Here is a 21347-nt window from a genome sequence, read left to right as displayed (position 1 = left end):
GAACTCTAACGCAGCCCAAAGCAGCATTCCAGTATTTTTAGCTTTCAGTCTCTTCCTAGTACAAAACTTGAATATTGCTGACAAGAGAGACATGTTGCTGAAGCTTCTCTGTCCTGCACTCATCAGGAAAAAAGTAAGAATGTCGAATTTCAAATGATCACAACAATTTATACTACAGGAGAAAGGGGTGCTGATTGCTTGACAAGCCGACTCCAATTGGCCAAGGCATTGCCATGGAGAAAGCAACTGAGAACTTTAGGCTCCCCAACCTCCAGGGTAATTCAAAAAAGCCGCAAGACTTAAACATATTCCTTTTGTTTGCAGGGAACGGGTCCCTGTGTATGAACGTATGTCGCTTCTAGCAAGCATAAATGAGCCACATTGCAAGCTCGACTGATTGTATTAAATTGGTTGTTAGTGTAGCTATTAGCGCACTCTGGGTTGGTCAGCAATCGTTTACCTTTGCTTCAATGCCGTGCTGCACAGTTGTACAAATTTGAAGTTGAGTGACTGCTTTGTAGGCAATTTGTACAACTAACCTCCCACAAAGTCGAGATTGGATGAGTAGTAACCACAGAGCTAGAACAACCTGCATTTATATAATGCTTTTAATTTAGTAAAATCACCCCCCAGGCACTTCACAGGAGTGTTATTGGATAAAATTGAACCACGTAAGAGGATTGGAGCAAATGGCTAAAAGTTTGGCCAAAGAAGTAGGTTTTAAGGAAAGTCTAAAAGAAGGAGAGGTAGAAAGAGACAGAAATTTTAGGAAGCGAATTCCAGCTTAGAGCCCAGCCAGTTGAAGGCATAGCCGCAAGTGCTAGAACAAAGAAAATAAGTTAACTACAGAAGGACAGCAGTTTGAATTAATATTGCAATCAAAGGACCGCACCTCCAACAATGCAGCACTCTTCACAATGTAAACCTAGATGATGGAATCAGGACCTGGAGTGGACCTTGGATCTATAACCTTCTGGGTTAAAGGCTACCCACTGAGCTAAGTCAGCAGCAGAAGATAGAACGTTTAGAAGTTCATAGTGCAGGTCCCTTCAAAGGCTCTGGGAGTTTAAGGAAGAGGAGGGTGTCATGGTGCGCAGTTTACAATTTTTTATAGAAACGCTTTTTTAAAAGTTACATTTTTAAACCTTGGACTGAGCTTAAAGTTTGTTTGTTCCAAGCTACCAGACAGAATTGAGGATTTCAGACTGGGTCTCCTCTCCTGAGAGGACAAAAGAAAACTCTTTATTTAATTATGGTCCACTGTGGTCTCGTCCAGGAGATGACAAAGTTCCGTTGATTCCTCATTGTAAGAATATAAATTGTGCCTTAGCCAGGACAACAGCTAAGTACCCCAGGTGAGTAAAGGGCTGTTTGATGTGTCAATGCCTTATTTGGGAGATGATTTGGCATTTTGTACAGGTCACATGATAACACTGACCATCTTAGCTTGCCTGCTAAGAATAATACAAAAAGGCAGCCAACCGATCCATCTTGATGCCATCTTGCAGAAGCTTCAGTGCAGCAGTAAATAAAACTGCATGCAACGGCGATAGAGGGAGACATCCAGAAAAACAACTACTAGTCTGTTGTAAAACTAGGCAAACTAAAGTGCCACACCTGTAGAACATACGTAAGGAGCCCTCTCTCCACCCTGTAAACCTGACTCCACCTACGAAGCTCAATTGATAAAGTAACCTCTGGCAATTTGACAGTGAAAGCCATCGCAGCTGCAGAGACAACTCTGACCTCAAAACCTTTACTTCATACAACACATCTCAACTTCAAAACAACAGGCCGGCACCGAATAACTGAACAGAGACTGAACATTATTCACGTTTATGCGTATCGTTGTATCTTCATCTATAACCACCTTCTCAAGGGCAACTAGGAATGGGCAATAAATGCTGGCCCAGCCAGCGAAGCCCACATCCCATGAAAGAATTAAAAAAAAACTAACCTCTGTGTCTGTGTGTGTAACTTTATCTTTTCTTAAGTAACTTCCTGAGCAATAGAGTGAAATAAACTAACCTCTTTTTAAGTAAAAAGGCTTTGTTTCTGGGTTGTTTTAATTTGAATTCCTCACTCCAAGAATAAAATATATACACTCGCATTGTTCATGGGCAACTTTAGGGAAACACCTTTTAAAGTGTTCATGACAAGGGCAAAGGGGTAATGATTCTCTTATTTTTTGCGATACCTTTAAAATATTTCCCTTATTTCATTTCTCTTGTCACTGAAGTCCAATTATCCAATTATCCAAGTCCAATTATGGGACTCACATTAAGAGGATAGTGTAGAACCTCAAATGGACATAGAGAAGTTGGCATGGGCAGACAGGTAGCAGATGAAGCTCAACGCAGAGAAGTTTGAGGTGATTCATTTTGGTAGGAAGAACATGGAGAGACAATATAAAATAAAGTGTACAATTCTAAAGGGGCTGCAGGAGCAGAGGGACCTGGATGTACGTGTGCATAAATCATTGAAGGTGGCAGGACAGATTGAGAGAATAGTTAGTAAAGCATACAGTAACCTGGGCTTTGTTAATAGAATCATAAGAGTACAAGAGCAAAGAGGTTATCTTGAATTTGCATAAGTCACTAGTTTGACCTCAGCTAGAGGATTCTGTCTTGTTCTGGGTGCTGTACTTTAGGAAGGACGTGAAGGTTTTGGAGAGCGTGCAGAAAAAATGCACGAGAATGGTCCCAGGGTTGAGGAACTTCAGCCATGGAGATAGGTTGGAGAATTTACGACAGGTTTCCTTAGAAAAAAGAAGGTTGAGAGGAGATTTGGTAGAGGTATTCAAAATCATGAAGGGTCTGTACAGAGTAGATGGGAAGAAACTGTTCCCACCTGTGAAAGGATCGAGAATGAGAGAGCACAGATTTAAAGTAATTAGTAAAAGAAGCAAATGTGATATGTGAGAAACTTTTATGCAGTGAGTGTTTAGGGTTCAGAATGCATTGCCTGAGAATGTGGTGGAGGCAGGTTCGATTAAAGCATTCAAAAGGAATTAGATTGTTATCTGAAAAGGAAGAACGTGCAGGGTTATGAGGAGAAGGCGGGGCAGTGAAACTAAGTGAGTTGCTCATTTAGAAAGCCAGTATAGATATGATGGGCTAAATGGCCTCCTCCTGCGCTGTAATTATTCTGTGATTAAGAAATGGGGCTGAAAGTTTAGGCACAGAGATGCAGAACTAGAAAAACTGGTTTCTGAACTGGCTCAATTTTCCATCCATTAATTGAAATTGCATGTAGTTCCTTCTTGTCCAATTTTCTGTATAAACCCATCCTGCAAATGATTATTTGTGTCAAATGCAAACTGAAGAACACCTACCAATACATTGACAGGAATTGGAGTCAACTTAGTAACGTTTTTCCCTTGCAGCGCAGCTTGCACTCCCATAACCTGAACACACCCACCCTCCTTTCAACCAGAAGGTGTAAATTATAGTATGAAGCAAAAGAGAAAGCAGTTGCAGATCCCCAGTAGAGTCCAACAGGAGTCTCATCCATGGCCAAATATCAATCACGGTTATTGGAAATGGAGTGGAGAATTGAAGCACTCCATTTTAACTTCTCCACTCCATTCCTGTATGTAAGCGTTAAACACTCCCTGCCTCCCTAACTCCCACCCCTCTTGATGAATTAGATTTCTCCCCACAGCGGCAGTGATTCACTGCTTATCTATCTCTTTGTCGTTTTTTTGCTGTTCAGCAACAGAATACTATTCGGGGGCAATTTCAGAAACAAGTGAGCATGTCTTGTGAGGAAATGCCTAGATCCCACATGATGGACTTGAGGACAAAACCTAGATTGTCACTGTCAGCACAGTATTGAGGGAGTGCTGCACTGTCGGAGATACCATTGTTCCGATGAGATGTTATTAAACCGAGGCCCCAACTGCCCTATCGGGTGAACGTAAAAGATCCCACAGCACTCTTGTGAAGAAGAGCAGGAGGCCCTAACTGATACTAATCCCTTAACCAACATCTCTTAAAAACCGAAGAACCAGTTGTTAGCTTATTACGTTTGGTGGGATCTTGTTGTGCACAAATTGGCTGCCGCATTTTTGACATTGCATCAGTGACTACATTTCCAAAGTACTTCAATGGCTGTAAAGCACCTTGAGACATCCAGAAGTTGTAAAATGTAATGTAAGTGATGTAATGCAAAGATTATTTCTTTATGAGCACTTGTGGCATGAATGAAATCTGGAGATCGCAATAAAGAGGCTGACAGATACGGACTCACCTTCCCCTCAATCCTAATTGCATCATATTGAAGCATTTATGACCATTCACTACAAGAGTTTGAAAAAAAAACAAATGTGTCAATAGGGATTTTGCATGTGTTTTTTCCCCTTGCCGTGCAGTTTGACCACAGAATAATCTGACCACCCCAGGGGGACCCATAATACATATAATAAAACCAAAGAAACCACTGATTACCAGTCGCAGATCTCCAGGAGAATGGGCCACGACTGATAGATTCTCTTACTTTGATTCTCAGCCTAAAGCAAGTGCCGTCCCCTGGAATCTTTTAAAGTTTTTACTCAATCCTGGGTGAGTTCAAATGTCCACAATACAGAACACAGAGCCGGTCACAAGTCAGCAGAAATTTGGGATAAAATGTGGAAATATAACAAATTTAAAGAATTGATTGAGTGAAACAACCTGTATTTACCTAATGGTAGACATAGTTCCACAAAGTGGGTGGGAGGTGGGGAGCAGGGATTGCAACTCAGCTTTAGTTCAAGGACAGTAGAGAGATAGTAAGGTTTTTGAACTCAACCAGGATTGAGTAAAAACTTTAAAAGATTCCAGGGGACGGCACTTGCTTTAGGCTGAGAGACTTGAGATGGCAAAGCAAGAGAATCTATCAGTCGTGGCCCATTCTCCTGGAGATCTACGACTGGTAATCAGTGGTTTCTTTGGTTTTATTCTGTGTGTTATGGGCCCCGCTGGGGTGGTCAGATTATTCTGTGGTCAAACTGCATGGCAAGGGGAAAAAACACATGCAAAATCGCTATTGACATATTTGTTTCTTTCAAACTCTTGCAGTGAATGGTCCTAGCAATGAGTTTTGAATCTTGCCTAACCAATGCCTTCTTCCTGTTTTGTAATTATGGAAACAGTTCCAACTTGTCACCTTGCAAATTGAGTGTAAGGAAAGTGTTTCTGTTTATCTAAGGGACTGGAAATCCAATTGCAGCCAGATAATGGTCATGTAGGAGGCTAGGCACACACTGTACACACCTGCTAGTGTTGTCACAGGTGTACAGCCAGCGCTGCCTGTGCTATTTATTGGCCATGCGTCTGTTTGACAGGGGTACGGCATTGAAGACTGCTAAGCCTTCTAGTGAGGACACCTCGGGCGGCTGTCCTTTAATATGCTTCAATGAGAATAGTGCTGATATTGTGTGTTAGGTGTGGGGAAGTGAGGGTTGCAGTAACAGTGAAATTGATAATGCAGAATGTGTGTTTGCGTATATGTCACCCAGTACTGTTCTAAAATGGTAATAGAGGCCCTGATACATCGTGGTACCTTGATTTGCCTCAGGGGCCTTCTCAAGAGCAACTAGGGATGGGCAATAAATGCTGGCCTAGCTCATGAATGAATAATTTTTAAAAATTCATTCACGGGATGTGGGCTCCGTTGGCTGGGCCAGTATTTATATCCCATCCCTAGTTGCCCTTAAGACGGTGGTGATGAGCTGCCTTCTTGAGCCGCTGCAGTCCATGCGGTGTAGATACGCCCACAGTGCTGTTAGGAAGGGGGTTCCAGGATTTTGACCCAGGGAAGATACGGAGATCATTAATGGGAACGTGGAATAGTGCCATTCCCCGCCTCCATTTACCTGACGCAGGAGGCTTCAGAACTTCTCCCAGGGACTAATTTAACAGGAGTGGTTTAGCAGCAAACATGGTTATGGACGTTCACTGAGCTTGATTAGGGACATGATGAAAGATTGCTTCTCTATGCAATATAAATCACTGCCTTTGTAAACTTCCACCATGTCAATCTGAGGTCAGGCCAAAGCTGCTACAAGCAAATAACACTAACTAAAGGGTTTTGAGTTCATTTAGTCCGCTTCGGTGTGTGCAGTTATTCAATGGGTTTGCAGTGTTATCCCAACAGGGCTGCTTTTAATGCATCTGACAATCACAGATAACTTACCTTAGTGAGGGAAGAGTTGTTTCAGCTGTGTGTTAAGAGTTGAGGGAATGTTATGTTGCAAAGTGGTGTTTCAGGGAGTTGATATTTTCAAGAGCTATGACATTGAATGACAGCCTGTTCAAAATTTTAACCTCATGTGGATTGATGCCTGCGTAGAATTTCCGCTGTAGATCCCCGATTTTATGCCATAACTTTGCAGACAACAACAACTTACATTTACATAGCGCCTTTAACATAGTAAAGCACCCCCAAGGCTCTTTACTGAAGGATTATCAAACAAAATTTGTCACCAATTCACATTAGGGGACCTGTGGGGAGTTGGTGGCGTAGTGGTAATTTCACTGGACTAATAATCCAGAGTCCCAGGCTACTGCTGTGGGGACATGGGTTCAAATCCTACCACGGCAGCTGGTGGAATTTAAATTCAATTAATAAAACCTGGAATGTAAAGCAAGTCTCAGTAATGGTGACTATGAAACTATTATTGATTCTTATAAAACCCATCTGTTTCACTAATGACCTTTATGAAGGAAATCTGCCGTCCTTACCCGGTCTGACCTACATGTGACTCCAGACCCACAACAATGTGGTTGACTCTTAACTGCCCCTCTGAAATGGCCTAGCAAGCCACTCAGTTCAAGGGCAATTCGGGATGGGCAACAAATGCTGGCCTTGCCAGCGACACTCACATCCCAGGAAAGAATAAAGGAAAAGAAATTAGGCAGGCGGCCAAGAGCTTGGTCAAACAGGTAGTTTGGAGTAGGGTCTTAAAGGAGGAGAGAGAGGTGGAGAGGTTTTGGGAAGAAGTTCCAGAGGTTAGGACCTAGGTGGCTAGAAGCATGATCACCATGGTGGAACGATTAAACCCAGAGATGTGCAAGTGACCAGAACTGGAGGAGTGCAGAGATCTCAGAGGGTTGTAGGAGGAGGTTACAGAGCTAGGGAGCAGGGAAGGCCAAGGAGTGGTTTGAAAGCAGGGTTGAGAATTTTCAAATTGAAGTGTGCCTGCATTGGGAACCCATGTAGGTCAATGAGCACAGGGGCGATGCATGACTGACAAATGGTGATTTGCGCCATTTCTCTGGGATTTCCACTGAAGTTACAGAGATTGGCTGGTGCCCATCTCAAACACACCACCAGGTCAGAGAGACCAATGAGAAGTTGAATCACTCACATGTCGTTCCAAGTCTCTTGCTGACAAGAATTGGCAGAGACCTGGAGATAGGTCACCCTATAGCCTGTGGTTACTCTGCCCTGTCAGCCTGTGCCAAAAGTATTCCGCAGCACTCCCACACTTGTACAGACAGCAGTTTCAACCTCTCAGTGACAACTGTGACTTTCACCCACAACAAATCCACATTGGCCTGCCTTTGAGACAAGGGCTGGAATTTTACGGCCCTGTCGCTGTAGGAACGAGGCCAGAGAGTGCAGTGAGCCACTCGAAACTCCACTGACTCTGGCGGGACCGTAAAATCAAGCTGACGTAAAATTGCACCCAAGGAGTTTCACTCCTTATTTCCAGGATGTGAGTTTAAAATCCCAGTTGATGATGGATATCCTGCAAATGGTGCCTGATCATCAGCACATCATATGACACACAAGATGCTGAATCAGCCTGTGGTGTTTGGAGGATCCCAGGGAATGGGGTGGAAGTCAGTTAATGCTGCGAGTTACAGCAACATCATAGTCCACATGTGGGAAGGGAAACACCCTGCCTATGGAGCAAGAGGAGAAATCACACCAGGAAATTCAACGAGAATTTTTGACACCAGAACAAACCATTTGGGAACTGAAATTCAAGAAAAGGAAGCAGATTGCAAAATATCTCAAGGTTGAAAAACAATAGATGCGCCTCCCTTAATGGACATCAAATCCAAAAAATGTTGCATCCTTGTGTCTAAATTTCCAAACCAGCCACGATTACTTCAGAGAAACTGCCTTAAAGCTTCTCAGTTTACATAACCCCCAAGCACCTCTGTGTTCACGTAAACATAAAGTGTCATGGAAAACCTCATCTGTGCAGGACAGCGTCGGTCAAATTGGCCCAGAGTTTGGCTGTGATCAGTAAGTTGGTTCAGAATTACCCTATGTAAACCAGCTGAAATGAATAAAAATTCAACCAGTTTGTCCAACAATAGGTTTGCCATTGAACATTGGTGAAATGTGCTTCTCACAGGTGCTGTGTACACATTTTAACAAACACTTGCTTGCTTTGGTTATATATCCCTGAAGTCATTTTGCAGAATCAATGGTGGCTACAGTAATGGCTGTACAATGTATATCTGCTGCTGTCTGCCTGCTGGTTATAGTAGAGGTTAGAGAGATAGGGAGGGGTGAGGCCATGGGAGGGATTTGAAAACAAGAATGAGAATTTTAAAATCAAGGCATTGCTTGACGGGGAGCCAATGTATCTATGAGTGCAGGGGTGACCAGGGAACAGGACTTGGTACGTGTTCAAACACAGCCAGCAGACTTTTGGATGACGTCGGGTTTACGGAGGCTAGAATGTGGGAGAACAGCCAGGAAAGCGTTAGACAGATCTTTGGACAGACATTTGGAGGCCAAAAATACATTCCCAGTGTTGTGCCTATGCTGTGTGCCAAATGCTGCAGTCTTGGCCAATAATGCCAGCTCAGAGTGTGTAAATGTTTCTGTGGCCAATATGGGACTCTGGAAGCTCAACGGAGGTCAGAGGTTGGAATGACAGGCACTAGCAGCACGTGAAGGGCCGCTGCTTACCCTTGGATCACTGTCATGTTTTTACAGATTAGAAATAGCTTGGGACACAGGGACCCATATGAAAGATTGGCTTTTGGAGGTTGAGAAACTGAGAGCCAGATTGAAAGATGCAAGCCATTTAAGTGTAATAGAGGCCAGGATTTTCCAGTCCTGCCCACCAGTGAGACGGAAATTGCCCCCCGAAAGGCAATGGACTTTTGGCTGCCTCTCCAAATTTTCCACGGGCAGGACGGGAAAACCCTGGCCAAAGTATATTTTTTTATTACAGGACAGAAAACAAGACTTGCAACTTCCACAACCTCAGGATGTCACAAAGTATTTTACAGTCAACAAATGTGGTCACCAATGTAATGTAGAAAACATGATGATGGGACAGTGGCCAGATAATGTGATGGTGGTTGAGGGATAAATATTGTTTCTTCCCTGCTCTTCATACATGGAAATAGTGCCAAGGGATCTTTTAGATTTACCAGAGAGAGGGCAGACAATACCTCATCTGAAAGATGGTACCTCTGACAGTTCAGCACCCTTGTTGGTGCTACACTGGGAGTATCGGCCTAGACATAGTGTCAAGCCTCTGGAGTGGAACTTGAACCCATGACCCTTCTGATACAGAGGCGAGAATGTTACCAACTGAGCCAAGTATTGACACCTTTGTGATTACAGCGCAGTAGAATCACAGTAGAATTTCAATGGTGTGACTTCTGATACCAAGACGAAAGAGTATACCTTTCTCAAGTACATTTCTCATCGTCTCTTCACAGGAAAAACGCCCAATCCCGGAACCAGGTCGGAATGGTGAGTGTTCTTAATCTTTTCTACCTAAGGTTCTCCTCAGTTCTTATTTTCTTGTTTTCTTATTTTAGTGTTACATAACACTAAATTCTACATTTCAGATTTAACACCATTAATCTTTAAGTAGCAAAGCAATTCAAGATTTAGAGGGTCAAACCCTTCATCATATTCATTATATGCACAAATATCATAAATAAAAATGATATATGGGATTTATAATTGGCCATTTCATAGAATGACACAGCACAGAAGGAGGCCATTTGGCCCATCATGTCTGTGCTGGCTCTTTTGTAATAGATGTACAATCAGTCCCACTCGCCTGCTCTTTCTCCCAAGCCCTCCAAATTTTCCTTTTCAGGCATTTATTTATTCAATTCTCTTTTGAAAGTGATTATTTAATCTGCTTCTACCACCCTCTCAAGGAGGGCATTCCAGATCACAGCCACTTACTGTGGGAAAACAGTTCATCTTGGGCCTGGATCTTCGTCACGACGGAGAGCCTCTCTGTCATTGCGGAAATCCCGGGGATGGGTGATAATCCTAAATCCCACCCCCCCGACCTGACATTTCCCATTTTAGCGGGGAGTGGGGGTGGGACTGGAGCTGGCCGGGGTTCGCACATGCTCAATTCGCAGAGGCAGCTGGCTCAACTCACCAACTGCCTCTATTGAAGTGGGATTTTGGAAGAACAGAGTGTGCAGTTTAGAACAGGTAAGAGGAGGTCTGAACTTGGCGGATTCTTATGGATATCTAGGTTACGCCTTTGGAGAGGTAAGGTGCCCCTTTGGATTGGGTTCCAGGATACATTTGGGAGAGGTAGGTCACCTTTTTGAGAGAGTTAAGGCATCCTTTGGGATTGTTAAAAGTGAAGATGATTATGCACTTTTTGCACACAAACTTATTGGAACAGTCAAGCTGTAAAAGAGGTGTCCAGCTGTCAAAGCTATGCAGGAAGTGTCAAAGCTGTTAAGGAACTGTCCAAGGATATGAAATGAGTTGGCATGGAGTGGATAAGGGCAAAGGGTGGTGGGGGCATGGATTGGCATGTGGTGGCACTAAGTTGGTAGGGGGCAATAGGGTGGGTAGAGGGACATTAAGTTGGCATAGGGGTGCAGAGTCATGAGGGTTGGCCAGGGGTCATAGGTTGGCATAGATGGGACATAGGGAGTGTGTGAGAGGGGTGAGGGCTGGAGGGATTTTTTTGTTCTATTATTATTTTTTATTTATTTAAACACAAGGCTGGAGCACGGAGACAGGGCTCGGCCCAGCCCACCTCCACATCCAACAGCCTGTTGATTCTTTCCGAGGTCACCCGCCCCGACTCCTGTTTCGGCTTAACCCCCCTGACTGAAAATCCCACCTGCAGGCGGTCATTGTTAAAAGCTGGGTTCACCGAGCTGGGCAATCTCCTGATCTGGTGAACCTGACCTGGGGATGAAAATCTGGGCCCTTATCTCATCTAGGGTCCTTTTGCCAATTACCTTGAATCTGTGTCCTTTGGCTACTGACAACCGAGCCAGTGGAAACAGTTTCTCCTTATATATCCCTACAAAACTTTTCATATTGTAAAGCAAAATAGGGCTTTGGTTAGTTGGAGTGTTAATAATGGAAGCTGGCGATACATAGTAAGGTTTGTAATTTTCCGTGCCAATTTGGAAGAAAGTAGTCTAGTGTTGTAACACTCCTGTTACTGTAACACAGAATTGGGTAATATTTCCTGAAGCTAGGTTCAGGGACTTAGAGCATTGTATTGGTGATATGTTCCCGTAAATTCTAAGAATGTGGAAACTTCAGTTCAAGAAACACACACAGGTATTAAATCCTTCCTTGTTTAAATCAATATTCCTGCGAGTTGTTGAATGATGAAAACAACTCGTAACTCAGATCCCTAATGATATACCAGCTGTCCGCTGCTAGTGTAGGGACATTAATGTTTACTGCAGATCCCATTCAAGCATGGAAAATGTCATCATTCTCTTTCCTGACTAGTTCAGACTCTTTGATCCATGCAGCCTGTCCCACACAGTGTTGTGCTTTGTGCATAAAGACTTGAGGTTTTGCATTTCTATAGTGCCTTTCACCACCTCAGAACAGCTCAAAGTGCTTTATGGCCAATGGTGTACTTTTTGTAACTAAATGTAAGAAACACAGCTGCTAATTTATGCACAGCAAGCTCCCACAAACAACAATGTGTTCATGAGTGGATAATCAGTTTTTGTGATGTTGATTGAGGGATACTGGGGACAATTCCTCTCTTCTTCCCTGAAATAATGCCATGGAATCTTCAGTGTTCACCTGAGAGGGAAGGCCATTCTATGCGATTCTACAAGTAAATGTAAAATGCATGCTCTGAAGAAACTCTTTGTCACTCCATTTCATTTTTGAATTACTGGCGCTGGCATTGCAATTATGCAAAAAGACCAGTTGTTCACCCTTTAGTTTTGGTCTAGTTTCCTCTCCAAATCTCACACAAAGCTGTTCAAACCACAACAGCAACAGGTATCCAGGTCAGTGCTATGTGAAATGTAACCAGTTCTGACTGAACACTTCAAGGAAAGGTTAGGATATGTCACCAGTGACAGTAAGTTCAAGCGTTTCTAACAACTGACTAGCTATGGCTTTGGCAAGAGCGAGTGATGCACCTGGAGCTCTCACAGCTCTGCTGTGATGGTTTTTTTTGTAAATTATACTGGTAGAAATTTAGGCATAACTTTACCTTAAATTCACAACATTTACAAGCACTGGGCAGCAAATGGTGCCAATCATCATTTCCACAAATTTGGATTACTAAATTAACAGTAAGAAGTAGTACTTGATAAATCAAATATTAGGGGAAGCTAATATTCCTTGAAACATTAAAGGTGTTGCACAATGTTCTTTCCAAAGATTACATTTGCTAGTCACTAATTTTCCTCCTCTGCTGTGCTTGTAGAGGTGCTTCTGCAGATGAATGTTGTTGGGATCTGTGGCTCAGATGTCCATTACTGGCAACATGGAAAATTAGGAGACTTCTTCATGAGAAAGCCAATGGTACTGGGACACGAAGGCTCAGGGACCGTGGTTAAAGTGGGATCAGACGTGCAACATCTCAAAGCAGGTCAGTGTATCTATAACTGGGAGAAAAGTGCCAAGAAGTTTTTTTTTTTATTTAAACTTTCGTTTTAAGTAAAAATGGCCATGACCTTTATCCAAGCTTATCATTTTCTCAATATGTATGGGGCAGTTGGGAGATGAATAAATGGCACCCAAGTTACTGGAAGTTTTGATACACTCGATGCAGAGAAGCTAACTCCTCTGGTGGCAGAAATCCAGAAAAAGGTGACACTCATAAAATTAAAGCAAGGCCCTTCCAGTGAGGAGTGAATTCAGGAAGCACTTTTTCACAGAGCGGAATCACCCTACTGTGGAATCTGGGTAGCAATATTAGTGCTTTCAAAATAAAGATGGGCAGATTTTTTTTTAGGTAAGGATTTCAATGGGATATGGACCCACCATTTACCCTTATACCAATGCCTTTATTAAAGAACTGTACACTACTTCCTTTCTTACAGGTGACAGGGTTGCCATTGAGCCTGCTTACCCCCTACAAAATGATGACTTCTGTAAATCGGGACGTTACAACCTGTCTCCAAGAATGTTCTGCTGTGCTACCCCACCCTATGATGGGCACCTGTCCAGATACTATGCCCACAACGCCAACTACTGTTTCAAGTGAGTTCTGTGGGGCTCCTGTTTTAGTGACGTCTGACCATTCTCAACACTTGGAATGTTTCCCTCTCAAGAGGCTCAGAAGAGCCTAGCTTGAGTTCACTAATAATGTGGCAACTAACTCTTCATTCTCTCTAACGCCCTGGTCTACCTAAGACTTGAATATTGCCTCATGTCTGACATGCCGTTTTAACATGCTAACTTAGGATGAGCTTTTGATGGTTGACCTACTGAGTCAGACCATTTTGACCTATGGGACAGTACATTTTCCTTCAATTGGGCATTGTTCTTCATCTCTGTTTCAATAGCTTCTCTCGTGGTCTGAATATATATGTTCAAGGTTTACAACTTAACCTTGTCTGTGTTGAGAGGGTCACAAATCTTTTATTAAGCACGCCTACCTGAAAGCTGTAATGGTAAAAGCCCTGGAGCTTTTGAGAACAGCAACTTCAAGGCCGAAGAAATTGGTCACCAGCTCCTCACTCGAATGCTTAAGCACCAGGGAAGAAGACAACTTTGAGGAGCACCCCGTTAATTCCTCATTGCACCAACAAAATAGTTTCATTCCTATAATCTAGTAATCCAGATTTGTGGAAATGATGATTGGCACCATTTGCTGCCCAGTGCTTGTAAATGTTGTGAATTTAAGGTAAAGTTATGCCTAAATTTCTGCCAGCATAGTTTGCAAAATAAACCATCACAGCAGAGCTGTGAGAGCTCCAGGTGCATCACTCGCTCTTGCCAAAGCCGAAGCTAGTCAGTTGTTAGAAATGCCTGAACTTACTGTCACTGGTGACATGTCCTAACCTTTCTTTGAAGTGTTAAATTAGAACTGACTACATTTCACATAGCACTGACCTAGATACCTGTTGCTGTTGTGGTTTGAACAGCTTTGTGTGAGATTTGGAGAGGAACTTAGATCAAAACTAAAGGGTAAACAACTGGTCTTTTTGCATAATTGCAATGCCAGTGCCAGTAATTCAAAAATGAAATGGAGTGACAAAGAGTTTCTTCAGAGCATGCATTTCACATTTACTTGTAGAATCGCATAGAATGGCCAGCACAGAAGCTGTGCTTCACGTGAACCTCCTCCCACCCTACTTCATCTCACCCCATCAGCATATTTCTTTCCCCATATGTGTTCATTCAGCTTCCCATTAAATGCACCCCAGGCTTCTTGCCTCAAACACTCCCTGTGGTGGCAAGCTCCATGTTGTCACCACTCTCTACCTCCTGAATCTCTTTTTGGATTTATTAGTGACTGTTTTATATTTATGGAGCCCAGCATTGCCCATGAAAGAGCTGACTAGTTCCTTTTGGAGTCTCATTTTTAAAAAATTTGTTCATGGGACGTGGGCGTCACTGGCTGGGCCAGCATTTATTGCCCATCCCTAATTGCCCCGCTGCAGTCCATGTGGTGTAGGTACACCCACAGGAAGGGGGTTCCAGTAATCTCAAGACATTTGCCCAGCTAATAGGAAGGACAAAATTATCTGGAATTCAAAAATATTTTGCGCGGATGTGTGTGAGGTTTTTGTGTGCACAGTTTCCATCTTTGTCAGTCCTGTGACTTTTCCATGATACATTTTTTCTGGTTCTACCATCTCGCTAACACTAAATAGATCAGCGTGATAGCTAAATGACACGCACGTCTCAGATTAATTTAAAGAATTTTTGATCCTCTCAGCCTGTTGACATGTTGGTGTCAAATGAAATAGCCATTTTTTTTAGGCACTGTTTATGCAGCATTTTGCTCTTGTTTCTAAAGTCGGTATATTACGTGGAATTCCAGATGTGTTGTTTGGGCCTGCAGTGCACTGTTTCTAACGACCTGAGATGTGGCTGTTCCATCCAGATGCTCGTTGAGTTCACACTGCAGCTATTGGCAATACCAAAGCTTGTGCTGTATAGTAACTCCCATTCTGCCCCCAGATCATCTCCTGTATTACAATCTACGCCAGCGACAAGCCAGAGAATGTGAAATTTGCCGTATTACCTATTCTTAAATATTGACATGATAGCTACTTCAATCCTTTAACTCCAGTAGTACATTATACAGCACCTCAACCAAACATAATGGATAAGCACAGACTAAGTACTTACTCAACTTCCCGAATTGTTGCTGCTATTAATGTGTTATAAACTGCTCCTTTGTAATCAGCTTTGATGGTTTTTACTCATTCTTAGGAATGTGGCAAGCATTTATTACCAGTGCCTAATTGTCCATGAGAGGATGATGAGCCGCTTTGAACTGCTGCAGTCCATGCAATGTAGGGACATACACAACACATTTTTCCTGTTTTGTTTGATACAGTTGAGTGGTTTCCTAGGCTATTTCAGAAGGCAATTGAGAGTCAACCAATTTCTGTGGGTTTGGAGTCAAATGTCGGCCAGATTTCCACCCCTGAAGGACATTAAGGGTGAAGGGAGAGAGACTGCGAGGTTCTTAAGCAAATTGATATAGGGAGTGACAAGGTATTGGAGGTGTTGGGCAGGCCTAAAAGTGGACAAATCTCCAGGTCCAGATGATGTGTGTCCCAGAGGGAGGCAAGGGAGGAGATCACAGGGGCTCTGACCCAAATTTTTAATTCCTCTCAGGCCACGGGCAAGGTGCCAGAGGACTGGAGAACTAATGTGGTTCCGCTGTTTAAGAAGGGCTGTAGAGATAAGCCAGGGAACTTCAGGCCAGTGAGTTTCACATCAGTGGTAGGGAAACTATTGGAGAAAGTTCTGAAGGAGAGTATCTATCTCCAATTGGAGAGGCAAGGTTTGATCAGGGATAGTCAGCATGGCTTTGTCAGAGGGAGGTCATGCCTAACAAATTTGATTGAATTTTTTGAGGAGGTGACCAGGTGTGTAGATGAGGGTAGTGCAGTTGATGTAGTTTATATGGATTTCAGCAAAGCCTTTGACAAGATCCCACATGGGAGACTTATAAAGAAGGCAAATGCACATGTGATACAGGGTAATTTGATAAGGTGGATTCAAAATTGGCTTAGTTGTAGGAGGCAAAGGGTGATGACAGAAGAATGCTTCAGTGACTGGAAGCCAGTGTCCAGTGGCATACCACAAGGATCTGTGCTCAGTCCCCAATTATTTGTCATTTATATAAATGACATAGATGACTATGTGGGGGGTAGGATTAATAGGTTTGCGGATGACACAAAGATTGGCCGGGTGGTTAACAGTGAGGTTGAGTGTCTTGGGCTACAGGAAGATATAGACGGGATGGTCAAATGGGCAGATAAGTGGCAGATGGAATTTAACCCTCAAAAGTGAGAGGTGATACACTTTGGAAGGAGTAATTTGACAAGGAGGTATTCAATGAACGACATGACACTAGGAAGTTCTGAGGAACAAGGGGACCTTGGCGTGTGTGTCCATAGATCTCTGAAGGCAGAGGGGCATGTTAGTGGGGTGGTGAAAAAGGCATATGGGACACTTGCCTTTATCAATCGAGGCATAGATTACAAAAGTAGGGAGGTCATGTTGGAGTTGTATAGAACCTTAGTGAGGCCACAGCTGTGTGTAGTTCTGGCCACCACATTATAGGAAGGATGTGATTGCACTAGAGGGGGTGCAGAGGAGATTCACCAGGATGTTGCCTGGGATGAAACATTTAAGTTATGAAGAGAGGTTGGATAGACTTGGGTTGTTTTCGTTGGAGCAGAGAATACTGAGGGGTGACCTGATCGAGGTATACAAGATTATGAGGGGCATGGACAGGGCTGATAGGGTGCAGCTGTTCCCCTTAGTTGAAGGATCAGTCACGAGGGGATATAACTTCAAGGTGAGGGGCAGGAGGTTTAGGGGAATGTGAGGAAAAACTTTTTTACCCAGAGGGTGGTGATGGTCTGGAATGCACTGCCTGGGAGGGTGGTGGAGGCGGGTTGCCTCACATCCTTTAAAAAGTACCTGGATGAGCACTTGGCATGTCATAACATTCAAGGCTATGGGCCAAGTGCTGGTAAATGGGATTAGGTAGGTAGGTCAGGTGTTCTCACGTGTCGGTGTAGACTCGATGGGCTGAAGGGCCTCTTCTGCACTGTGATTAGTTGAACCAGATGGCTTTTTATGACAATCTGGCAGTTTCATGATCACTATTAATGAGGCTAGCATTTTATTCCAGATTTAGTAAATCATTGAATTTAAATTCCCAAGCTGCTGCGATGGGACTGGAGTTTATTTCTCCAAAGCATTAATCTGGGCCACTGAATTACTAGGTCCAGTAGCGAAATCATGATGCTGCTGTCTCCATTTTCCCAGTGTAAGAAACAGCAGCAAGTGTAGGCCATATGGGCTTTCAAAGCCTGCTCCACCATTCAGTCAAATCATAGCTGATATTCTACCTCAACTCCACTCCCCACCCTATCCCTATAACCCTTGATTCTCTAAATGCCCAAAAGTCTTCAGTATACTCAACGACTAAGCATTCCAGCTCTCTGGAGTAGGGAATTCCAAAGATATGCAACACTCTGAGTGAAGAAGTTTCTCCCTATCTCAGTCCTAAGTAGCTGACCCCTTATCCTGTGACTATGACCCCCTAGCTCTGGGCTTTCAAGCTAGGGAAAATAGCCTAATGTAAGCCGCTGCTTGTACCGTGCAAACGGTGTAAGTCGAGGGGACGATACTAACATTTACTTGCTGAAGGAACAATAATGCATGTGGTCAAAGTTGTCCCTTTATTTCAGGCTTCCTGAGTGTGTGAGCTCTGAAGAAGGTGCTTTCATCGAACCCCTTTCAGTTGCGATTCATGCCTGCCGTAGAGGACGAGTGAAACTAGGCAGCAAAATCTTGATCTGTGGAGCAGGTATGTATCTAGATTAGTTGTTACAAATATCATCAGCCACTAAACAGGTTTGATGATAAATAGTTATCATGCACAGAATATGTTAAGCTTCTCAAAGCCAGCATCAAAACAAAGTGGCCACATCATAACTAACATCCTTACTTAATTATTCAGGGCCCATTGGACTTCTGAATCTACTGGTTGCCAAGGCAATGGGGGCAGCTCAGGTTGTGATCTGTGGTAAGCGTTGTTTATTTCTTATCTCACTGGATTCTCTTGCCAATATTTGCAGTGGAATGTTTCCATATTGGCTCTGTTTCGTTCAGAACCGAGAAAAGCAGCCTCACTGCCCTACACCTGGTCATCGACCTGTGTCCCTTCATGAAAATGGTGACAAAGCCCTAGTTCAGAACAAGCTTATTTACGAACTAAGGGAGTTGGGAGTCCTTCCTGATGGATGGCAGATCAAATACTCCAACTCCATTCACGTTAACGTTTCTGATCTTTACTTGAACCTGATTTCCACTCATTGTGCTGTGTTGGTTGTGGAAGATTTATCTTTCAACCTGTTGAAAATGTTACTATGATCTTCCTTGCTCTACCATCTTAAGGTGGGCGTTAACCTCTATACAAAGGAGGCCTTGCGATGCAGTGGGTAGTGTCCCTGTCTCTGAATCAGAAGCTCTGGTTTCAAGTCCCACCCCATGACTCGATGGCCAAGGAAGGTGCATTCATAACGTGGCCAAAGAGGATGAGTATCAATCTGTAAATCTTTCCGACATCCACCAATGGCAGATGGTAAGAGCAGCAGAGGTTCCTGGTCAGCCATGTGGTGTATCCAGCATAAATCGGTTTGGTGGTAACATCACGGGTGTTCCCCTTGATCCCCTTTCTGGTTGGGGTGGATTTGGGACCAGCCTCCTTGTCCAACCAGTGGTGGATGTTGTGACGTCGCGGGTTGGACCTACCTTCAGGCAGAGAACTGGAGGAGAACCCCTTTATGCCATACAAGCACCTCAGTTAGACAAAAAAATGCTTTATGAGTGAGACCGTCATTAAACCCAATCTCATTTCCAAATTTTGACACAAAATTACTATTTCAGAATATGATAACATGGCACTTCATTGCAACAATTGCCTGCTTCTCTTTTACATTGTGGCTTTGAACTTCCTGTATGTTTGCCCCCAGCGATACATGTGACTGATTACAAATCAATCACATGGGCCAGAAGTGAGTGGCTATAAGTGAGCTACGCCTAGAATTACAATGTTCCCAAAGCTCTTTTATATTTACAACCATTATTGAGTGCTCCGCCTAAAAATACAATAATGACCCTTTCTTCAAGTTACAGAGCTTCATGTATGAGTTTCCTGAAATTGGCCTTCCTCATGTTAATTGTATAACTTAAGGTTAAGGGTATGTAGATGGCACGCATTCAATAGAGGATGTCTTGAGCACATGTAAAGAGACCCTTATTGACATGGGTGGTTGGTTATAGAGTTTAGAGCTACACATTTGTAGTGCTTCACTTCGTGAATAAATCTAAAGCTAAGTAAAGATTGACTTCTGTTCTCCTCCTTCGCCACCTGGCTATCAGAAGCTTAACACTTCAGAGACTCACTCCATATTACAACTAGAACAGGGACAGCTGGAAAGAAGGACATATTCTGGTGATTTGATGGAATTTTTTGAATATTTTTTAAAGAAAATTAACCTGGAACCTGCAGTGTATTTCCGTTCCTTGCAATGCATTTTTACAGCACAAGTATGATACGTAAAAATTGAAAAACTTCTCTGATTTTTCTTAAACATGCTGGCCCTAATGTGCATGAATGATGGCTGAATTTGTCAAAGCTTTAATTTTCATATTGATGTGAGTTCATTTACACTGATTTACTCCCATTTTACAGTTGGAAGAATTCTAGTGAGACCTACAGGAAATTTGAGTGTAACTTGAATTGGCAGAATGAGTGAATTTTCAGATCTAACTTCTCAGTTGCATCCATGGAGGAAATTCAGGTCTTGGTGTTTTGATTCTTAAAGCAAGGCCTTCTCCCTACAAAAATAATAAGTGGACACATTCGACATCTCTGACATCTACCCCATTTCCTCCCCTCAACCTTCCTCTTTCAGTTTACCTCCCCCGTTCTGTTCCTCTCCTGCCTCTCTTCCTCTTGTCTTTCCTTCTTTCTTGCTTTGTCTCCCTCCCTCTCTATCTAACGCTCTCCTCTTTCTTCTTCCTTTTTCTCTTTCTGTTTTTCCCTTTCAACTCACTTTTTCTTTCCTCTGTCCCATTGAACTAATCTGAATGGAATGCTCTGGCTGACCTCACTCTCTCCTGTGTTCTTAGAAGAAAATCATGGTCTCGGGCACCACAACTACAACAAAAGTACCTTTAATGTAGCAGAATACTCCAAGGTGTCCCAACGTCTCAAGGCTGGGGTGGGGTAGAGGTGTACAAACACTGAGCAGGAGTTAGATGAATTATTAGTCAGAGCACCAAAACACTGCAGTGACAGATTTCCTACCTCAATGCCTAGCAATAATGTTGACTTATCGCAATCTATGTAGGTCTATACTGGCTATCCAAAGCATTCATTGTCCCAGGTTTTTACTCATGCAGTGAAACAGTATTTTTTTTTATTAATTCATGGGATGAGGACATTGCTGGCTAGGCCAGCATTTATTGCCCATCCCTAATTGCCCTTGAGAAGATGGTGGTGAGCTGCCTTCTTGAACCGCTGCAGGCATGTGGTGTAGGTACACCCACAGTGCTGTTAGGGAGGGAGTTCCAGGAATTTGACCCAGCGACAGCGATGGAACAGCGATATATTTCCAAGTCAGGATGGTGTTTGACTTGGAGGGGAACTTCCAGGTGGCGGTGTTCCCATGTGTCTGCTGCCCTTGCCTTTCTAGATGGCAGCGATTGTGGGTTTGGAAGGTGCTGTCTAAGGAGGCTTGGTGAGTTCCTGCAGTGCCTGTTGTAGATGGTACACAATGTTGTCACTGTGCGTCGCTGGTGGAGGGAGTGAATGTTTGTAGATCAGGTGCCAATCAAGGGGGGCTGCTTTGTCCTGGATGGTGACAAGCTTCGTGAGTGTTGTAGGAGCTGCACTCATCCAGGCAAGTGGAGAGTAT

General features: G+C 43.3%; 1 protein-coding gene across 1 annotated transcript in view; it reads left to right on the top strand.

The window, feature by feature from the left end:
* Window positions 1–4779: 4779 nt before the first annotated feature.
* The window catches only part of LOC144669982 (sorbitol dehydrogenase-like), a 38240-nt gene continuing 21672 nt past the window's right edge, over window positions 4780–21347 (top strand). The window contains exons 1-6 of the mRNA XM_078532286.1: window positions 4780–4914; window positions 9681–9714; window positions 12644–12808; window positions 13263–13422; window positions 18111–18229; window positions 18383–18448. Coding sequence (XP_078388412.1) covers window positions 4858–4914; window positions 9681–9714; window positions 12644–12808; window positions 13263–13422; window positions 18111–18229; window positions 18383–18448 — 601 coding nt within the window. The 5' untranslated portion in view covers window positions 4780–4857. The remainder of the gene's footprint in view (window positions 4915–9680; window positions 9715–12643; window positions 12809–13262; window positions 13423–18110; window positions 18230–18382; window positions 18449–21347) is intronic.

The sequence above is a fragment of the Cetorhinus maximus genome, chromosome 30, assembly GCF_964194155.1.
Source record: "Cetorhinus maximus chromosome 30, sCetMax3.hap1.1, whole genome shotgun sequence".
Classification (NCBI taxonomy): Eukaryota; Metazoa; Chordata; class Chondrichthyes; order Lamniformes; family Cetorhinidae; genus Cetorhinus; species Cetorhinus maximus.
The sequence above is the reverse complement of the archived record's forward strand: the minus strand, read 5'-3'. Positions and strand labels throughout refer to the sequence as shown.